We start from the raw sequence: 17,640 nt of genomic DNA, 5'->3' as shown, positions 1-17,640 counted from the left end.
AAATGAGGGGGTTTGGAGTAGGGTGTAAGAATGTAATGAAAAGAAAAATTAATGAAAATAAATATGAGAAAATAAATGGTATTTTTAATGCAACATTGTTTATTTACCCTTATTAAATGAAAGAGTGAACTTAAATGGACTTGAAATATTTCAGGGACACTGGACAGAAGGATAGTCAGCAGACTGCATATCTAAATGGTTGGATATATGAACAAAGGATTCAGCCTCCTGAGATTCTCCTCTTAGGTGAATCTTATCTTCACCCTTCAAGGAAGGGGCAAAATGCCCTGTGGACGTCTAGACGCCCAGGAGTGAGAGAGAGAAGGTTAGCAAAGCAAGTGTGATGGCAGTGCAGAGTCTTCCATGAAAGAATGAGAAGTGAGAAGGCAAACAGACCAAAAAACATAGAAATACTAACTTGATTCCTGCAGAGAAACTGACAACTGGAAAGAAGAGGCCATCAATGTTGAAATTCTCAAACATGCCTTGAACAGGTTGTCCATTAATTCGGAAGGAGATGCTTGGGGCACTTAGATCTAAACAGCAACTGATGACATCATCAGTTCTCAACAGATGCTGGTTTGGTGAGCTGACAGTACGGGCAATACAACCTATGGGGAAACACATTAAGGAGGGTAATGCATCTTTATCTCAGAGAATCATCTTCAGAACCTGAGTCAAAGATCTGAATAGGCAGTGACAATCACCAAAAGGTACTGGACTAGACTAAATCTTGAATGCACATTAATGTTATATGTCAAATCCTTTACCAAAAAAATTTGTTGCTTTTTTCAGGAGCCATGCTGCTATCTTTATTGTAAAATGGTTCTTCTGACATGCAGAAATTTTTGCATGCAGATGGATGGTATTTGATGCTGGTATCATCTTACAGCTGATAATATAATGATGTCAGGGGAAAATCTCTAGGGAAAGGCTTGAAGTCAAATTGCTCCTTTATCACCTACTACTTGTATGACCATCAGCACATGACTTAAGCTCTATAAACCTTGATTTCTTGTAAACCAAATTCCATCACCTTGTAGAGTTGTTATGATGATTAAATTAATGGTTTATAAGAACAGTCTCAGACACAGCAGGTATTTATTGCAGTCCCCTTCTCAAAGATTAAACCCATTTTGTTTTATAACATAAAAATATAAAGGGATAATGAAAGCAGAAAATGTGCTCATTTGTGCGTTGTTTATTGAGAGACAATACGTGTCAACTGGTTTGTTGTTCTATAACTTATTTCACACAAGGTCTTGGTTCACTTCTTAAGTAGGATACAGGATACAAGTTGAGGCATGAACATGATATTTGATAAATGTCATTTCTTGCTGTAGCCAGCCTATAACCTATGCCCATTCTTGACTGTGTCATAACTCCTTGGCCGATTAGTCCCATGGGCACAATGGAAAACAGGAAGGTAAGGTCCTCCCAAACACACATGCTCACAAATGCAAACATACAAAATTTCTCCATTTGAGCAAAGACAAAAATAGATTTGATGATGCAACATTTGCATTTTTTAGAACACCTTTTAAAAATTTCTAGCATGCCAAGATTTCTACCAACAGCATATCTGAAATGCCAGTAGTAGAGCGTATCTACATTTTAAACTGTGTACTTTTTAAAAATTTTACCAATATTCAAATCTGCAAGCAATACATTCGTTATCAGGTGGTCCCTCTAGAATTCCCTGGATATAATAAAGGCAGCTTGTTAAATAAAAGTCATACAAAAGCAACAGAACTCACAGATAAAGGTCTATATCCCTGTTTGTATTCAAGATCTGTAGCTGATAATGTTATTAAACATATTTACTATAATCCAAATATATTGCTCAATCTGAGGGATACTATAACGCTAATACTAATGACCATGGTTAACTGTTTTGCAATGCCTGAAAGAAACACGTAAGAGAGATAAGGTCACTAGTGACCAGCCTAAGTCCACAGTTTCAATGGCCCTCACACTGCTGAATCCACCAGGAAGCATTTTAAGGTTGCATTTACATAAACTCAGATCAAATCCATATGAGAACTATACTCCTGTTCACTGCATTAGCCAGAAAAGAAGATAGCAGTGGTCTGATTCATAGGTCCTGTAAAAGAATCCTTACCCATCTTTCACATACTGTTCTATGACATTCCTCCATACTTTTATACTTAAATTCTCCAAAAGCACCAAGGTTTTTCACACTTTGGGTCCTTACAAACACAGGATGTGGATGCCCCAATCGAGGGGTCCCCAACCCCCGGGCCGGCATCGGGCCGCACAGCAGGAGGTAAGCAGTGCGCCAGCGAGCGAAGCTTCCTCTGCCGCTCCCCATAGCTTCCCATCGCTCCCATTACCGCCTGAACCATCTCCCACCCCCCAGCCCCGTCTGCGGAAAAACTGTATTCCACGAAACTGGTCCCTGGTGCCAAAAAGGCTGGGGACTGCTGCCCCAATCCAATTCTCATTCACACAAGAGGAACATAGCAATGCTATGCAAAGTTTAAGTTGGGAAGAAGAAATGAAGACAGAGCTCAAAACTTTTGCTGATAAGGCAAATTCTGGTTACAAGGAATATCTCCACCCTCCAATCACAAAAAGTTAAGTGTTCTCTCTCAGAAATCACAGATAGTTGATACTTGAAATTCTACTTCAACTATTAAAAAGAAAAGGAATAGGAGAGTGAACCCAAGAAGATTATGTGAATTACAGTGGATTTAACCACATAACTCAGTCAGAAGCCAATTAGTTTAGATTTATCTTTGTTGATCCTGAATCTAAAATTAGCAATAGATCCCAGGGCTTGAGAGAACACAGCTTTCAACTACAGGCATGGTAGAGTGCGTATTTTCTTGCCATTTGAAAAAACAGTCAAATATTTTCTCCTGATACAAAGTGTCAAGATGAATTTCTCTTGAAATTCCACAATGTATCCTCTTCTCTGTAATACCTGCATAGATTCACTCAATATTTTTGTTGCTCTTATCACTCTGTTTAAAAGATACTTTGCCATGAAAGGCATATTGCATACACTTTCAACTCCAGAAGCTCTGGGTTCTTCCTCTGTGTTGACAGAAAAAGCTTCAAACTAAATGCAAACATGAAAATGGTGAAGTGGCGTTATATGGCTAAAATAATGAGATGCAATTCAGCATTTTTTTTTTTTACCAGTGTAATGTTTTGTTTCGTTTTTCCCCTAATCTCTGTGTAATGGGAAAACAAGTGAACATGCTTCATTCATTCACCTGAGGACCCATGTTGTGTGGAGTGATACTCAAAGGTAGAGAGAGGGGATAATATCTGAAGATAATAGTTATATTATATATTATGTTTTATCAAACAGACATTAACCCTATTTCATCTTTGTCAGGTCTTCTGAAGGCAGGGCTCTTTGCCTTTGTTTGGTGGGTAGAAAAATTCTGGAACAAACATTGTGACTCTCTTCTGACCAGCACCGTACACCTGTGTATAAGACACACCACACTACAGCCTGGGTCCCAACCAGTGCCCCACAGGTTAGATGAAATACCCAACATACAGCTTCATCTCCTCCAGGCTACTGAGCTATTGGCACCAAATAAAGGAAAAATTTAGTATTATTGTTCGATACAACCACATGGAGTGCTTTTCTTTATAAATTCCTTACCATAAACTCTTAGGTTTAATTAAATTTCATTTAAAATGTTCTTTTCATAATTTATGAAGCCTATAAAGCATTAATAAATGAATACCACTTGATTTGCCCATGAGAGGCAAAGTGCGGCTTTCTGTAATGTAAGGAGCCTCTCTCTATTTTCTGTATGTTAAATGTGCTATAAAATATATCAGGTTCATTCTAAATGCCGCTTTATGAATACAAGCGTATGTCTGCAGAATCCAAATGAATTCCAATATCTACATAATCAAAAAGTAAACTTTTAAATAGAGCCAATCAAAATACATGTTTTAATAAATCTGAAAAAAGAGTACTATTTTTATATATTACTCATGTTTAATATACGTTCAACCATCAAAGCTTAGCGGTGGTAGCTAGTGAAATGAACTATTCATTCATTTTTAAACCATTCCACACTTCTGAAACAAAGCATCATTTTATTATGAGCTGACTCCTCACAATACACTTGACAAATTACCAATTCCTGACATTACATTACCCACCAGAAGATGGAACTTAGTCTACTTATTCCAATTATTTTCCAGGATTTGGTTTTGGTTCTTTTTTATATTGGAAGCTAAAGCTTCACACATACCAATTAAAACAAGTAGGAAACGTTTACGTTTTTGCACCTGATTCATGAATCAGAAAGCCACTTCTGAGGTATACCGTTCAAAGGCAAAGAAGTTTTTTGGAGAGGTACTATAACTGTAAGAGTTTTCTTTTTCCACGAGTGAAATTCTGCTTTTTACTTAACACTCTTATCATTTCAGTGTTACATTTCTGAAATAAATGTACCTGATATGAACAGCACCAATACCAATAGCTTTTAGAAATGTCCAGTGAGGGCAAAAGATTTCCTTCAAAAACACTGTGAAAGAAAATGGCTACTACGTACCTGACCAGAGGTGAAGGCCATCAAATCCATAGGAGAAGAGGTCATCTCCAACACCATTTCCACCCCACTCCTCGCCCCCTCCAGGGTAGGGAGAGTACCCCTCCGTTGAAGCCCAGCCCACTCGCAGGTGAGTGGCTTCGGCGGTCACAAATGGCTCGGTGTGGTCCACCATCAACTCATAGTACCATTTCCTATATTGCGCAGACCCTTCGCTGACACCCAGAAAAATATTGGGTCTCATGCTTTAAAGAGATAGGAATAGCATGTGAGAAAATCTGAATAAACCTTTCGTTGTCTTAACTTACATCGTGCTATTTTGAATTAGTCCTGCTTCTCAAAGACATATATTAGATATTAAATATGTTTCCTTAAGTACAACAAATTATTGAAGCAATCACTGAAGTCTGCAGTGACCGCCAACCTTACAGTTAACATTCAGACACTGATGTTTGCTTCTGGGATAACTTGGCAAGGTCACTTAAGGGTCTATTGTTTTTTCTTAATTGCTCTTCAGCATATTTTATATCATTAATCATATTGAAGGGGAGGCACTCAGGATAGCACAGCAGCCCCTCGGACCTAATGGAGTTACTATTAATCCAGGACACAGAGACATTTTCCTAAGCTAAGCTTTGTGTCATACAGAGTTTGAGGATGAAGCAAGTCATAGTGTTAGTGAAGGAACCAGGTGATTAATCATCTTTGTTGTTCTCTATGCTTTACTGTGAAAAGAATAATTTCTAGTTAGTTGTATTTAATTGCATTTTACGGAAGAACTTTTACCCTAAGTTAATACTAGGGATTAGTGAAAGTCTCAGAAAACACTGCTCATTAACGACAGGTCTATTATATAAAGAACCACAAAGGAAGTCTTAAATCAATCTTTTTTAAAAAATCACAACGTAGAAATGTACACTAAACCCTACATTTTTGTTTGAACCAGAGTGAAGTAGCAAGTATTTCCTGGACAGCTGCTAAACACAGTGTACTGAAGTTATCACTATCACATATAACATTTCCTTAATTATAAGCTGTATTTATTACTGTTGTTGTAATTATTATTATTATTTTGTATATGGAAGGCACTATGACATGGTGGTGAAGAGCTCAGACTCTGGAGTTAGACCTGAGTTCCATTTCCAGTTCCAACGTTTTAATCTATAAAATGTAGATAACAATAACACTTTGTGCAAACACAAGCAGCGTAGAATACTTGTAAAGCACCTGGCATTGTGGCTGGGACAAAGTACCCAATGAATGTCTGATACCTTGGAAGGTACACCTAACTGAAAATGTAGTTTTATTGCTTATTTGTAGAATTTATTATACTTTGGACATTTGAATTCAATGTCTTTATTATACATAGCAGGCACTTCACCATTGGTAGTGAAGGATATAGTGTTTTTAGTTATGTTCTAAGAAGATGTAAAACATAATTATATACAATTATATCCCTGTATCATTGTCAGCCTGCTCCTGAGGATGACAATGACAATTCGGCTACATATGAACGTGAATGAGAGCTCTTATACATTTTTTTGTAATAAATGTGTATTTTGCTTGGGTCATCTATTGTTGTTATCTCATCTGATGGGTAGAAAAAATTCCTACACTCTTCCCTGGGGAAATATGTAAAAGATTCTAATCAAACAGACAGACTATACGATGTTTTAGCAACAAAGCTAGAACGTGCATTTTTTGTTATGCTACCAATCTGGCGACGCGGGCTCGCGGAACCTACCTGCTGACGTGGTTCACAAGGCGTGTCTGCAGTAACAGGTCTCTTCCTGGCAGAAGATTGTCACAGATGAGATGCTGGTTAGAACGGACTGCTACCCCATGGCAAACACAGAGGGAGCATAAGACGTCCAGAACCTGAAAAGAGAAGCCACCTTCAGACTCTCATTCCCTTCTCAGGTTCAAGTGTCAGCAGCAATTTCCACAAACACACTTCCTCCAGTTACCTCTGACCCAGTCACTTTAAACATTACAGCCATGTGTCCACTTATTTTCCAACTTTCCTTCATACACAAATTGAGAACTGCTCCATCCTCCCACTGAGGCTATGCATAAGCACTAAGCAATATTACCTGATTGGAATGAAAAGGTGAAAAACACTCACGAAAAATCTGACACACCTTTTAAAAATCTTTTAAAAAAATAGTTTTAAAGTTATTCCAGAATTTATTTCTGGCAATAAAATGGTTCACTTACCTTGTGATTTCTTCCATGCTTGTCTAAAAGTGAGATAATGGATTTAATATGGCCTTCTTTAATAATATTTAGAGCTTCTGGACTTTCTACTAACACACAGTGTAAAACTTCAAGAATACCTAAAGAGAAAACAAAGAAAGGGGGGAAATATGATTAACCAATCTACAATGATCAGTGGCTTTCCTCTTCTCTATGTGTTTATTCAGGTGTTGACTGAACACAATATAATTATTATGTGCTCAATGCATTTGGGCATCATGCATAATATCACAGGGCACCTGTGATAGGGGACAGGTGGTGTCTGGAACACAGGGCTGATAACCAAAGATGATGTCGAGTGAGGACAAGGCAAAGATACAGTGTTCAGCTGAGTAAGCAGGTAATTCTGCCTGCAGAGAAATGAAAGAAAGCAACATTTAAGTGGGGCCACAGAGAACTCATTCATGGCCATTTTCCAGACAGGAAAAGATGGCGGTAAAGTGCTGAATGAAGTCTTGAATGGGGGGCATACCTCATGCACCTGGGGTACAAAGCCAATAGGGGATGGGACAGGTAGGTTAGGGCCAGCTTACGAAGCTTCTAGACACTGGAAGCATAACCCTGCAATAATGCATCCTAACCCATGGAGATCATTACATTCTCCTAGAGGTTTATAGCAGAAAATGTTTCTTGGTTTGCACAACAAGAGAAATATACAAGTTAACACAAAAATAAACAGAAATGTACAATATACAAAACCTGAAAAAGAAGGGTAATATTTTTAGGTATTAGCTATCAGAGAAGATAAAATGGAATACATCTTTTCTTAAAGTCTAAAACAGAAATTAGAAAATAAGTCTCATTATCAGAATTTTTAGTGTGAACTTGGAAAGCTAAATGGGTACACGTATATTTATTTTTTCAGAGCAAGCCTGCCTTGTCAACAATGAGAATGTAGTTCATTAGTAGCAATTAGACATAACACTTAGAAAGTGTGATCTCTGTCTGAGAGCTACTGTCTGACATCTCTTAGAGTATTGAGAAGGGTCCCAGAGGAACCTTGTAGAAAGGTTTATTCATTTCAAATGGAGATCACTTTCTTGGAAAAGAAATGTAAAGTGCTCAGGTTTACAAATGGTAAGGTATAGAAGTAATTCACTATTACTGTCACAATTGACACTTGATTCAAACCAAGACAAGGGCTGTTAATACTAATTTCTTCACCAATGACTTAATGTTTTGAAATATAAATGCACATTCAATGAAAAAATACCCCAAAAGGTAAGTTAATTTTTGGTGTGGTTCAAAATCTGTTGCTGTATTCCAACAATTCGTGCCTGTTAAAAATCAACGAGAGCAGAAAATAATAATACAACAGGCTGATGGATAAGTTAAAGAAGATTTTTATATAAGGGTATGGAAACTATTTCTGCTATTATTAAAAAGGTAAGCAATAAAATAAACCCCATCATTCCAAGCTATAAGAAATTAAAATAACAGAAAGGGAACAGCTGTACCGCGCAGCATGTGGGATCTTAGTTCCCTGACCAGGGGTGGAACCCACGCTCCCTGCAGTGGAAGAGCAGTCTTAACCACTGGACCGCCAGGGAAGCCCTGGGAAAAGCATTTTTAATAGATTAGTCACATGTTATCCTGATGTTTTTGGTTTTTTGTTTTCTCCCTATTACTTATTACTATAGAGCACGTGGCTGCCTATGTTTATAAATAAAGTTGTACTGTGTTTACACGCACGTTTGTTCACGTATCTTCTTGGAACTAAAAGTATGACCCTGCAGCAGTGCATTCTAACTAATAGAGCTCATTTCACTTTCCTGGAGATTTATAGTAGAAAATGTTTCTTAGTCTCCAAAACAAGAGAAATATACAAAATAATACAAATGGTGCTCTTGCATTAAAAAGGCAGAGCTGAATGGCTGCAACAACAAAGTCCTATAGTCCCACAACCTAAAATATTTACTATCTGGCCTTATACAGAAAGAGTGCGCCAATCTCTGCTATAAAACATAATCATTAAGAAAAAAACAAGCAGAAGATCAAGAAAAATAAATCTTTCATGTAAATAAACATTCACGAAAGCCCACAGCATTCATAAACCTAAATATATCAGAAAAGATTAAAGACTAGATTTTTGGAAATAACAGCACGTATCACAAAATGCAAGAATGGCAATGTGAAAATAAATCTCTGATTTTTCTCATATTCAGCCTATTCTAATGGAAGGGTTTCAGAGTTTTGGGTTTGACATTAAATTTTTTTTTCAGTGGGACCAGGTCAGAGCCAACAAATAAACACCTAGATGAAAAGAACTACTGCCTCTAATGCCGACAATAAAAAGTCAGAGAAAACTATTTTTAATTTTAACGGTTGGAATAAACTGCAAATAAACTGCTTTTACTTTTTATAGCAAGAAATTCCTAAAGGAAAACAATTGGAAACACCAAAAGAGACATTTTCAAAAATAAAAACTAGCTAGACTGCTTTATGTATATATTTAAATCATACTGATATATGCCTCAAACACTTAGGTAAAAAAAGTGAGACAGAGAAACAGTGCTTGATATTAAGTGGCAATAGTTGACTAAAGATGATTTGACATTTAAAATTTAAATTCACTGAGTGAGACCCAGGAATGGCAACAGTACAGAACACTTATGGTCAGAGTCTCAAAGAAAAATTGTATAACTTGGTAGATCATAACAGAATTACCGGAATGAAAGAACTATGAACATGCTACAAAGTGTAAAATAAAAACCCACCCAAACTAGTAAGACAAAACATTTTGATAAGTTTAATAAACTTATAGAAATGATTCATGAAATTTTAATAACACAGAAATGCATAACGTATAATGTAAACTTTTAAGAGTAAATACAAAATTGGATATATATTAGGACTGCAACTATGTAAAGTATACTTATTTACATAGTTGCAGTACTAATAAAAACACCAGAAGTTATTATCTCAGAATGTCAGTGCTAGTTATTGCTCGACTATGAGGGAGACCCTTGAACAACATGGGTTTGAACTGCACAAGTCCACGTACGCACGGATTTTTCTTTTCACTAAATACACACCAGAGTGCTACGTGATCCACAGTTGTTCAATCCGTGGATGTGCAACTGTGGATACAGAGCCAACTGTAAAGATATACATGGATTTTCAACAGCCCAGAGAGTCGGCACCCCCAAACCCCGTGTTGTTCAAGGGTCAACTGTACTTCTATTACACTACTACACACACTCTATGATAAGAGCACACCTAACTCTTAAAGTAAGAAACATTTCTAGGTCCTGGTTCAAGGTAGTGACATCGGAGGATTCTAAACTCAACTCCTCCCAAGAATACATCACATCTACATTTATATATGGAACAATTTCCTCTGAAAGAAACTCAAAACTTTACTGAGTGAATCCTATACATCGGGCAAACACAACAAAAAACCCCACATTGAATCAGGTAGGAGAGGCTGAGACACAATCTCGCTATCAACCCCACTCCCAAGCAGCAACCCACAATCGGCAAGTAACTCACAACCCCGAGCTTCTCCCTGAGTAGCAAAGGGCTTGGAACCCCATATCTGGCACCCCTACTTTAAGATCTGCACCTGAGAGCAAGCGCCCAAAACATCTAGCTTTGAAAGCCAATGGGGCTTGCGTCCACAAGACCCATGAAGCTATAGCAAATTGAGAAAAAGTCCCTAAAGGGGCAGCAGGAACTCACCTATCCCAGGGCCCAGCACAGAGGCAGCCAAAAGTACCCAGTCTTTCTGTAAAAGGCTTATTTGCTTACCTTAAAGCTTTGGCCTGAGGGGCAGGCATCTAATTTAACACAAATCTGGGGACCAACTGAAATTCTCTCCAGAGATGGAGGTTGGCGGGCACCACCTTTGTGCTCCCCAACTGACTCGCTCCAGCTCGTGGGTATGTCCTGGAGGGAGCTTCTGTGCATGACTGGTGCCCCAGTTTTTTACACCTAGTGCCCTGATGCACAGGGACGCCCCTTCATCACCTGGCTGTGATGGCCAGCAGGGCCTGTGCTCGTGTGTTCCACGAAAGCATAACACCCTGCCCAGGGCACAGAACACACAGAGCCAACTGAAACCCACCCCCAATTTTCTGTAAAAAGGCTCATTTGCTGTCTTGGAGCTTTGGCTGGAGGGGAAGGTTTCTGGTCTGGCCCACACATCTCGAGACCCCGGATCATCGGTGTCTCTGAGAAAGGAGCTTGTGTACATGTCTGACGCACCGGCTCTTATGGCTGTGAACCAAAGGACACATCCCTTGACAGCTTGGCTCTGGTGCCAGTGGGGCTTATGTTCAAGGCTTCAATGGGACAGTAGCAAAGAAAAAAACAGTTCTTACCTAGCTATCACCCCAGGATTTGGCACAGAGAGCAGACAGAAATGCCCATCTCCCAGTCTTCCCCTGAATGAGGTATTTTTGCGTATTTTAAAGGCTGCTGCCTGAGGGTCTGGCTTTCAATCAGCCTGAATCTAGGTTCTGAGATCCTCCTCTTTTAGATGCTGACAGGTCTTGGCATACTCTCTAAAAATAAAGAAACCAACCCATCTATATGCTGCCTACAAGAGACTCACTTCAGATGTAAGGACACACACAGACTGAAAGAGAACAGATGGAAAAAGAAATTTCAGACAAATGGAAACCAAAGAAAGCTGGGATAGCTATACCTGTATCAGACAAAATACACTTTAAGACAAAGACTGTAATAAGAGACAAAGAAGGTTATTATATAATGATAAAGGGGTCAATCCAACAAGAGGATATAATGTTTGTACATATTTATGCACCCAACATAGAAGCAACTGAATATATAAAGCAAATATAAAAAGACCTAAAGGGAGAAACAGATAGTAGTATAATAATAGTAGGAGACTTCAATGGCCCAATTTCATCAAGGGATAGATCATCCAGACAGAAAAGCAGTAAGGAAAATTGCCCTTAAATGACGCACTAGACCAGATGAACTGAACTAACATATACAGAACATTCCAACAAAAAGAAACAGAAAACACATTCTTCTCAAGCACACGTGGAGCATTCTCCAGGATAGATAATATGCTGGGCCACAAAACAAGTCTTAATAAATTTAAGAAGATTAAAATCACATCAAGCATCATTTCTGACCACAATGGTATGAAACTAGAAATTAGTTACAAGAAGAAAACTGGGATAGTCACAAATATGTGGAGATCAAACAACAGGTTACTCAACAACCAGTGGGTCAAAGAGGAAATCAGAAGAAAAAGCAAGAAACAGAGCAGCAAATGAAAATGGAAATGCAACATACCAAAACTTATGGGGCACAGCAAAGGCAGTTCTAAGAGAGAATTTCACAGTGATAAATGCCTATAATGAGAAAATTCTCAAATAAACCACTTAACTTTACACTTCAACAAACTAGAAAAAGAAGAAACAAAGCCCAAGTCAGTACAAGGAAGAAAATAACAAAGATCAAAGTGGAAATCCATGAAATAGAGACTAAAAGACAACAGAGAAGGTCAATTTAACTAAAAGCTGGCTTTTGGAAAAGATGAACAAAACAGACAAACCTTTAGCTAGACTCACCAAGACAAAAGAGAAGGGACTCAAATAAATAAATGAAAGAGGAGATGTACAACTGATACCACAGAAACAAATTGGGAAATATGTTAAAAAAATGAATTCTTAGAAACATAAAGTACACCAAAACTGAATTATGAAGAAACAGAAATTGTGAGTAGACTGATTAATAGTAAGAAGATTGAATTAGTAACCAAACACCTCCCAACAAACACAAGTCCAGGACCAGTTGGTTTCATTGATGAATTCTACTTAACATTTAAAGAAGAATTAATATAATCCTTCTCAATCTCTTCCAAAAAACAGAAGAGAAGGGAACACTTCCGAACTCATTTTAGAAGGACAGCATTACTATGATACCAAAAACAGACAAGGACACCACATGAAAAGAAAATTGCAGGTCAATATCCCTGATGAACACAGATGTAAAAATCCTCAACAAAATATAACCGAAACAAATTCAACAATACATTAAAAGCATGTCAGTCCCTCTTCTAGATGGTTTAACCTTCCTTTATTGCCTCAATTCCCACCACTTCCTCCTACAAAGAAGGATTAATACATACTTTTACTTAAATATTAATCATAAATATTTATTAAGTACCTACCAGGCACTGTTTCAAGCAACAGGGATGAGCAGTAAACAAGGCCTGCAAAGCCCTGGTGGAGCTTGTAGGATCTTTCTCACCTTCAACCCTTCACACATATATATATATATTTTTTGTGGTACGCAGGCCTCTCGCTGTCGTGGCCTCTCCCATTGTGCAGCACAGGCTCTGGACGCGCAGGCTCAGCGGCCATGGCTCACGGGCCCAGCCGCTCCGCGGCATGTGGGATCTTCCCGGACCGGAGCACGAACCCGTGTCCCCTGCATCGTCAGGCGGACTCTCAACCACCGCGCCACCGGGGAAGCCCCCCTTCGTGCATATTAATCTCAGATTTCAACACACTTTCCTCTTCTGAGACTGCAAAATCTGAACCATCTCGCAAAGGCAAAAAGTCACCTCACTTGGTGAGTCGTTACTAACGTCCGGGGATGAATTATTCCTTCTTTGCAGTATTGACCACATTTTATTAAAATTATTTACTTTCATTTCAATCTCCCATGAGACAATGAGCCCTTAAGGGCAGGGACTGATTTAACTGTGCCTAATGCAGAACTGAGGGGCAAGGCATTATACGTATAATACAAGCAACATTCAGCTATTTGCCTTAAAACTTTTATGGCTGTAACTTTCTGAATCATTTATATTCTCATGAGCAAGAAAAATCTCTGAGGATATAACAAAATGGCTGGAAAGAACTTAATGGTAGGTAATGGGAGCACCCAAGTGCTGGCATGGTAGAGAATGTTCCTCACCTTGTTTTCTGTAATCAAAGTACAATGGCCCAGTTTGCTTTTTATCGATAGACTTACACGTTTGTTACCTGGCTTCCTGAACTGGGGAAGCTCTCCATCTGGGGTCAAAGTTGACTGTGCTATTTTCTATTCACGGGTCATGCCCAGGGCTGTCCATGGTTGGACAAAATTTGTCGAGGGTCTGTATGGAAAAACTGGAAACAAGCCACAGAGCAGAAGTGCTGTATTTAGTCTGACTTTACCTACCAGGAGGAATCTAGTCTGGGGATTTCACCTCAGACCAAGTAGGCACAAGCTCCCTGGTGAACCTTGTCCACTTGAGAGAAGGAGTGAATAGAATCAGACTTGGAGCCACTCCAGCATAGAAGGCCAATGAGAAGCTAGAGCAAAGCCATGGTACTTGTGCTCCCAGTGTCGTCACAGGACAACAAGGAGAACCAATTGACCTGGAAAGCACAACGTCAATCCCCCCAGGACATTATTTTCTCACCTATGGTCAGAAGAGTTTTGCAAAATAAAACAAAATTAAAATAATCCCAGAACACCGAGGTAGATGTAGGTTTAGATGGAACCTAGTTCTCAACGCATTACGGGTAACATGGGTGTGATTCAGATTTGAGAGAAAGGAATTATCACTCACATCTCTACTGCAAGCAACTCCAGAGGGAGTCCATGGCCTCAGCTGAAGATTTCAGCATGGAAACCCCTTGGGCTAAGCTAGTGGTGAGCAAACAGGGAGGCTTCAACCTGGGCACTAACTGGTGTGAATCACACTGCTCCCTAGTTAAGGAAACACTGGGGACAGGGCACATGCAAAACACACAGAAGGGTGGTATCCACTGCAGGATCGGTGACAGTTATAATGAGAGAAACCATGAATTCCACATTATTCCAACCACAGCCTGCTTTTTTCTTTTCTCTCTTTCTAGGAGTTAAGATTTTTTGCAACATTTTGGTCAGACCTTATTATTAGTGTCCCCAGGGCTCACTGAAGGCAAAAGGAAATAAGGAAATTTCTATTTTCGCCCTGGGTAATGAAATTTAAACAAAGTGACACAACAAGTAAAAAGACTGGGGGAAAGACACTGGGAAATGACAGGAAAAAGAAACATGAAAACGCACAAATGGAAACAAGCAGACCAAAGCTATCTATAGAGGTTATGGGAGATTGTTTCCGGATGCAGCAAGACTGGCATGCTTTTAACACAGGGACTGGTCTACTCAGTATTTTCAAGGCTTCATGAGGAAATATAATAATGAGATACCGTTAGTATTCTGCTGTTTTATGTACTGGTTACAAACACAGTCTAAAGCCAACGTGCCCAGATTTTAGTCCTGGCAGATTTTAGGCTCATTACTTAACCTCTCTATGCTCCGGTGTCCTCGTCTCTAACACGGGCACGATAATGGTGCCCACCCTGGGGGTCTGTTGTGAGAATATGTGGAAAGCATTTAGAACAGGGGCCGGATCCGAGCAGTGCTATATGATCACCTGCTATTATTTTATGGCTGTAACAAAATAACACAAAAGACAAATAAAGTGAAATAAAAAGGATCAACAGGGAAACATCATAAATATGCTTCTTTTCAAACAGAGGCTAAAAATTAAAAAATAGGAAAAGGTAGGGAAATGCCGAATGGACAACACTGATTAGAAGAAAAATTCAGGGAAAATATTTATTGATCAGCAGGAAGAAATGAAATAAAGGTTAGTTATTAAAATAAAATTAGTTAAGGTAGTATATCTGGGACTGCGGTAAGAGAGCAAGAAGGGCAAGTAGACTCAACAGCAGAAAATTTTTCTTTCTTGAGACAGCAGGGCCGTTTGGCCCTAAAAAAATACAGTGAAAGATTAACCAAGTAGCCTTACAACCTTACGAATGCTAAAATAAGACATAAAGCACTCCTGGTGGACAGGAATCCCTTCTCATGATATTATTACCATTATGAGAAAAGAAAAATATGCAAATAATCACTGGTTGGAGAGAGCAGAAGACAAGTCCAGCTAGCGCCATGTTGACTAAACGTCTGAGGAGTCTGGGAGGTTTTTGGGGTACACACCAAATGTGAAGCCATGAAAGAAAGAATATGACAGGTGTAAAGGGATGCATTTGTACCTGGGCCTGTGCATTTGAGAGGGTTCTGTAGAGACACACATCTGTTGCTTTGTTCCACTAATTTAAACTAAACTGCCAATGAGTCACAACTCACATATCCCATCCAAGCCATCCTTCTTTCATAGGTGGGCACGAACATGGAACTAGAAATGGCAGAAGATTCTAGTTTGAACTGGTTGGGAGCTCAGTTGGCCCTCACCCAGAACAAACAGCAGGAGTTGAATAATGAACCAGTATTTAGCATAATTACAACACATCTTTTTTAACATTTACAGTGAATTTTGCAGGTTACAGATTGAAGCGCTGAGAAAGGAATAACTTGTTATTTTACCGTTTTATGGGTATAAATTTGAATTCAAGGAACCATTTCAGTTTCAGTGTGAGATGAACTGCTAAATTTATTTTTTTCACTTTTTAAAACAAATAGAGAGGGAGAAAAGAAAAAAAAAAGTAATACAAATTTTGCTTTCTTTCCGTAACAGAGGGCTAACTTGTGAAATAAAAAGAAGTCACCCTAAATAGGGTTTCTGTATCTCACTCAAATAGAGAAAGAAAAATGATTTAAATTGATATCAATATTAAAATATATAAAGGCTTAAAAATAATGATCTTAAGAGTTATGGTCACAAGCCAAATTGGGAAAACACATAATGGCATATACTTATAACTTATAATAATGGTTTTGAGGCTAGAGAAGAAAATGGTCTCATTAAATCCTGAGCTAACATAAAGCTGAGAGGGAGAGAAAAGTGACAGGAATGAGATTAAAATATAACAGAACTTGACAAAAATAGGAAAATGAGAGGAAAATTAATAAAACTGGAAGTTAGTCAAGGTAAAGGTATTGTTGCACTGTTATTCATATACAGAAAGGTAGAATATTAGGAATGCCTTAGCACGAAAAACAAAAAAGTTGGACCTAGGGCATTCTCTTGGAAGATAAGAGGAACATGAATCCAAAGTTTCCCATGGTAAATAAGCTGAAATAAAACACATAAAATGAGTGATGTAATTATAATGTACCATCCTGCCTTAGTTAGGCCTCTGACGGTTTGCTGCCTTCCGTTTAGGGAGCCATGATTTATAAAAGATAGACAAACTAGAGAAGTTAAAGGACAGCCAAAAGAAGAAAAGAAAATGTCAATTAAAGGCAGTTTATGATACAACAGAGTTAAATAATGTTAGAAATTTTATGCTATATAAATATATGTTTGTATAAATTGTCATGTCTCAAGGCCTATGAAGTGCTGAGTGCCAGAAAAGACACCATCAATACTTTAAGGCAATCTTACCTTGCTATTTATTTTTTTTCATTTATTTGTTCATGTATCACTGAGTACATAAAATGGGCCATTCTCAGTGTTAGGTCCTGGGTATGAGTAAAGTACAGAGCAAAAATTGATACAAGCGCTGCTCTTGTCAAGTTTACAGACCATGCAAGTTCAATTCTAACTCCATTACTTTCTTTGATCTTAAAAAAATTACCTCTGAGCTTCCTATCCTCAGATTCTTCAGTTATAAAATGGAAATTATAATGGAACATACCTTATAGGGTTACTGGGGGAATCCAGTGAAATAATACATACAACGTTCTCAGCACAGTGCCCTAAATTAAGATTTCCTTGGCCACACGATACAGTCATTAAAATGTATACAAATCCAACAACTGTGTCTCTCTGTGAAATATTAGTATCTATAGAAATTCTGGCAGATGTAATTAAGTGCTCTAATGCCTTTTAAATAAATATTTAGAAGATCTACACATTTCGGCATCTTCAAGATGGATTTCTCCAGGACAAGAGAAATACAGATTAATCAAC

At 38.4% G+C, this 17,640-nt stretch overlaps 1 protein-coding gene across 1 annotated transcript in view; it reads right to left on the bottom strand.

The window, feature by feature from the left end:
* The window catches only part of RYR2 (ryanodine receptor 2), a 517,690-nt gene that overhangs the window by 316,588 nt on the left and 183,462 nt on the right, over positions 1–17,640 (bottom strand). The window contains exons 18-21 of the mRNA XM_049697219.1: positions 6,765–6,883; positions 6,292–6,425; positions 4,551–4,792; positions 419–611 (exon numbers count right to left, since the gene is read on the bottom strand). Of these exons, the coding sequence (XP_049553176.1) occupies positions 419–611; positions 4,551–4,792; positions 6,292–6,425; positions 6,765–6,883 (688 nt within the window). The remainder of the gene's footprint in view (positions 1–418; positions 612–4,550; positions 4,793–6,291; positions 6,426–6,764; positions 6,884–17,640) is intronic.

This window comes from Orcinus orca, chromosome 14 (assembly GCF_937001465.1).
Source record: "Orcinus orca chromosome 14, mOrcOrc1.1, whole genome shotgun sequence".
NCBI classification, from domain to species: domain Eukaryota; kingdom Metazoa; phylum Chordata; class Mammalia; order Artiodactyla; family Delphinidae; genus Orcinus; species Orcinus orca.
The sequence above is the reverse complement of the archived record's forward strand: the minus strand, read 5'-3'. Positions and strand labels throughout refer to the sequence as shown.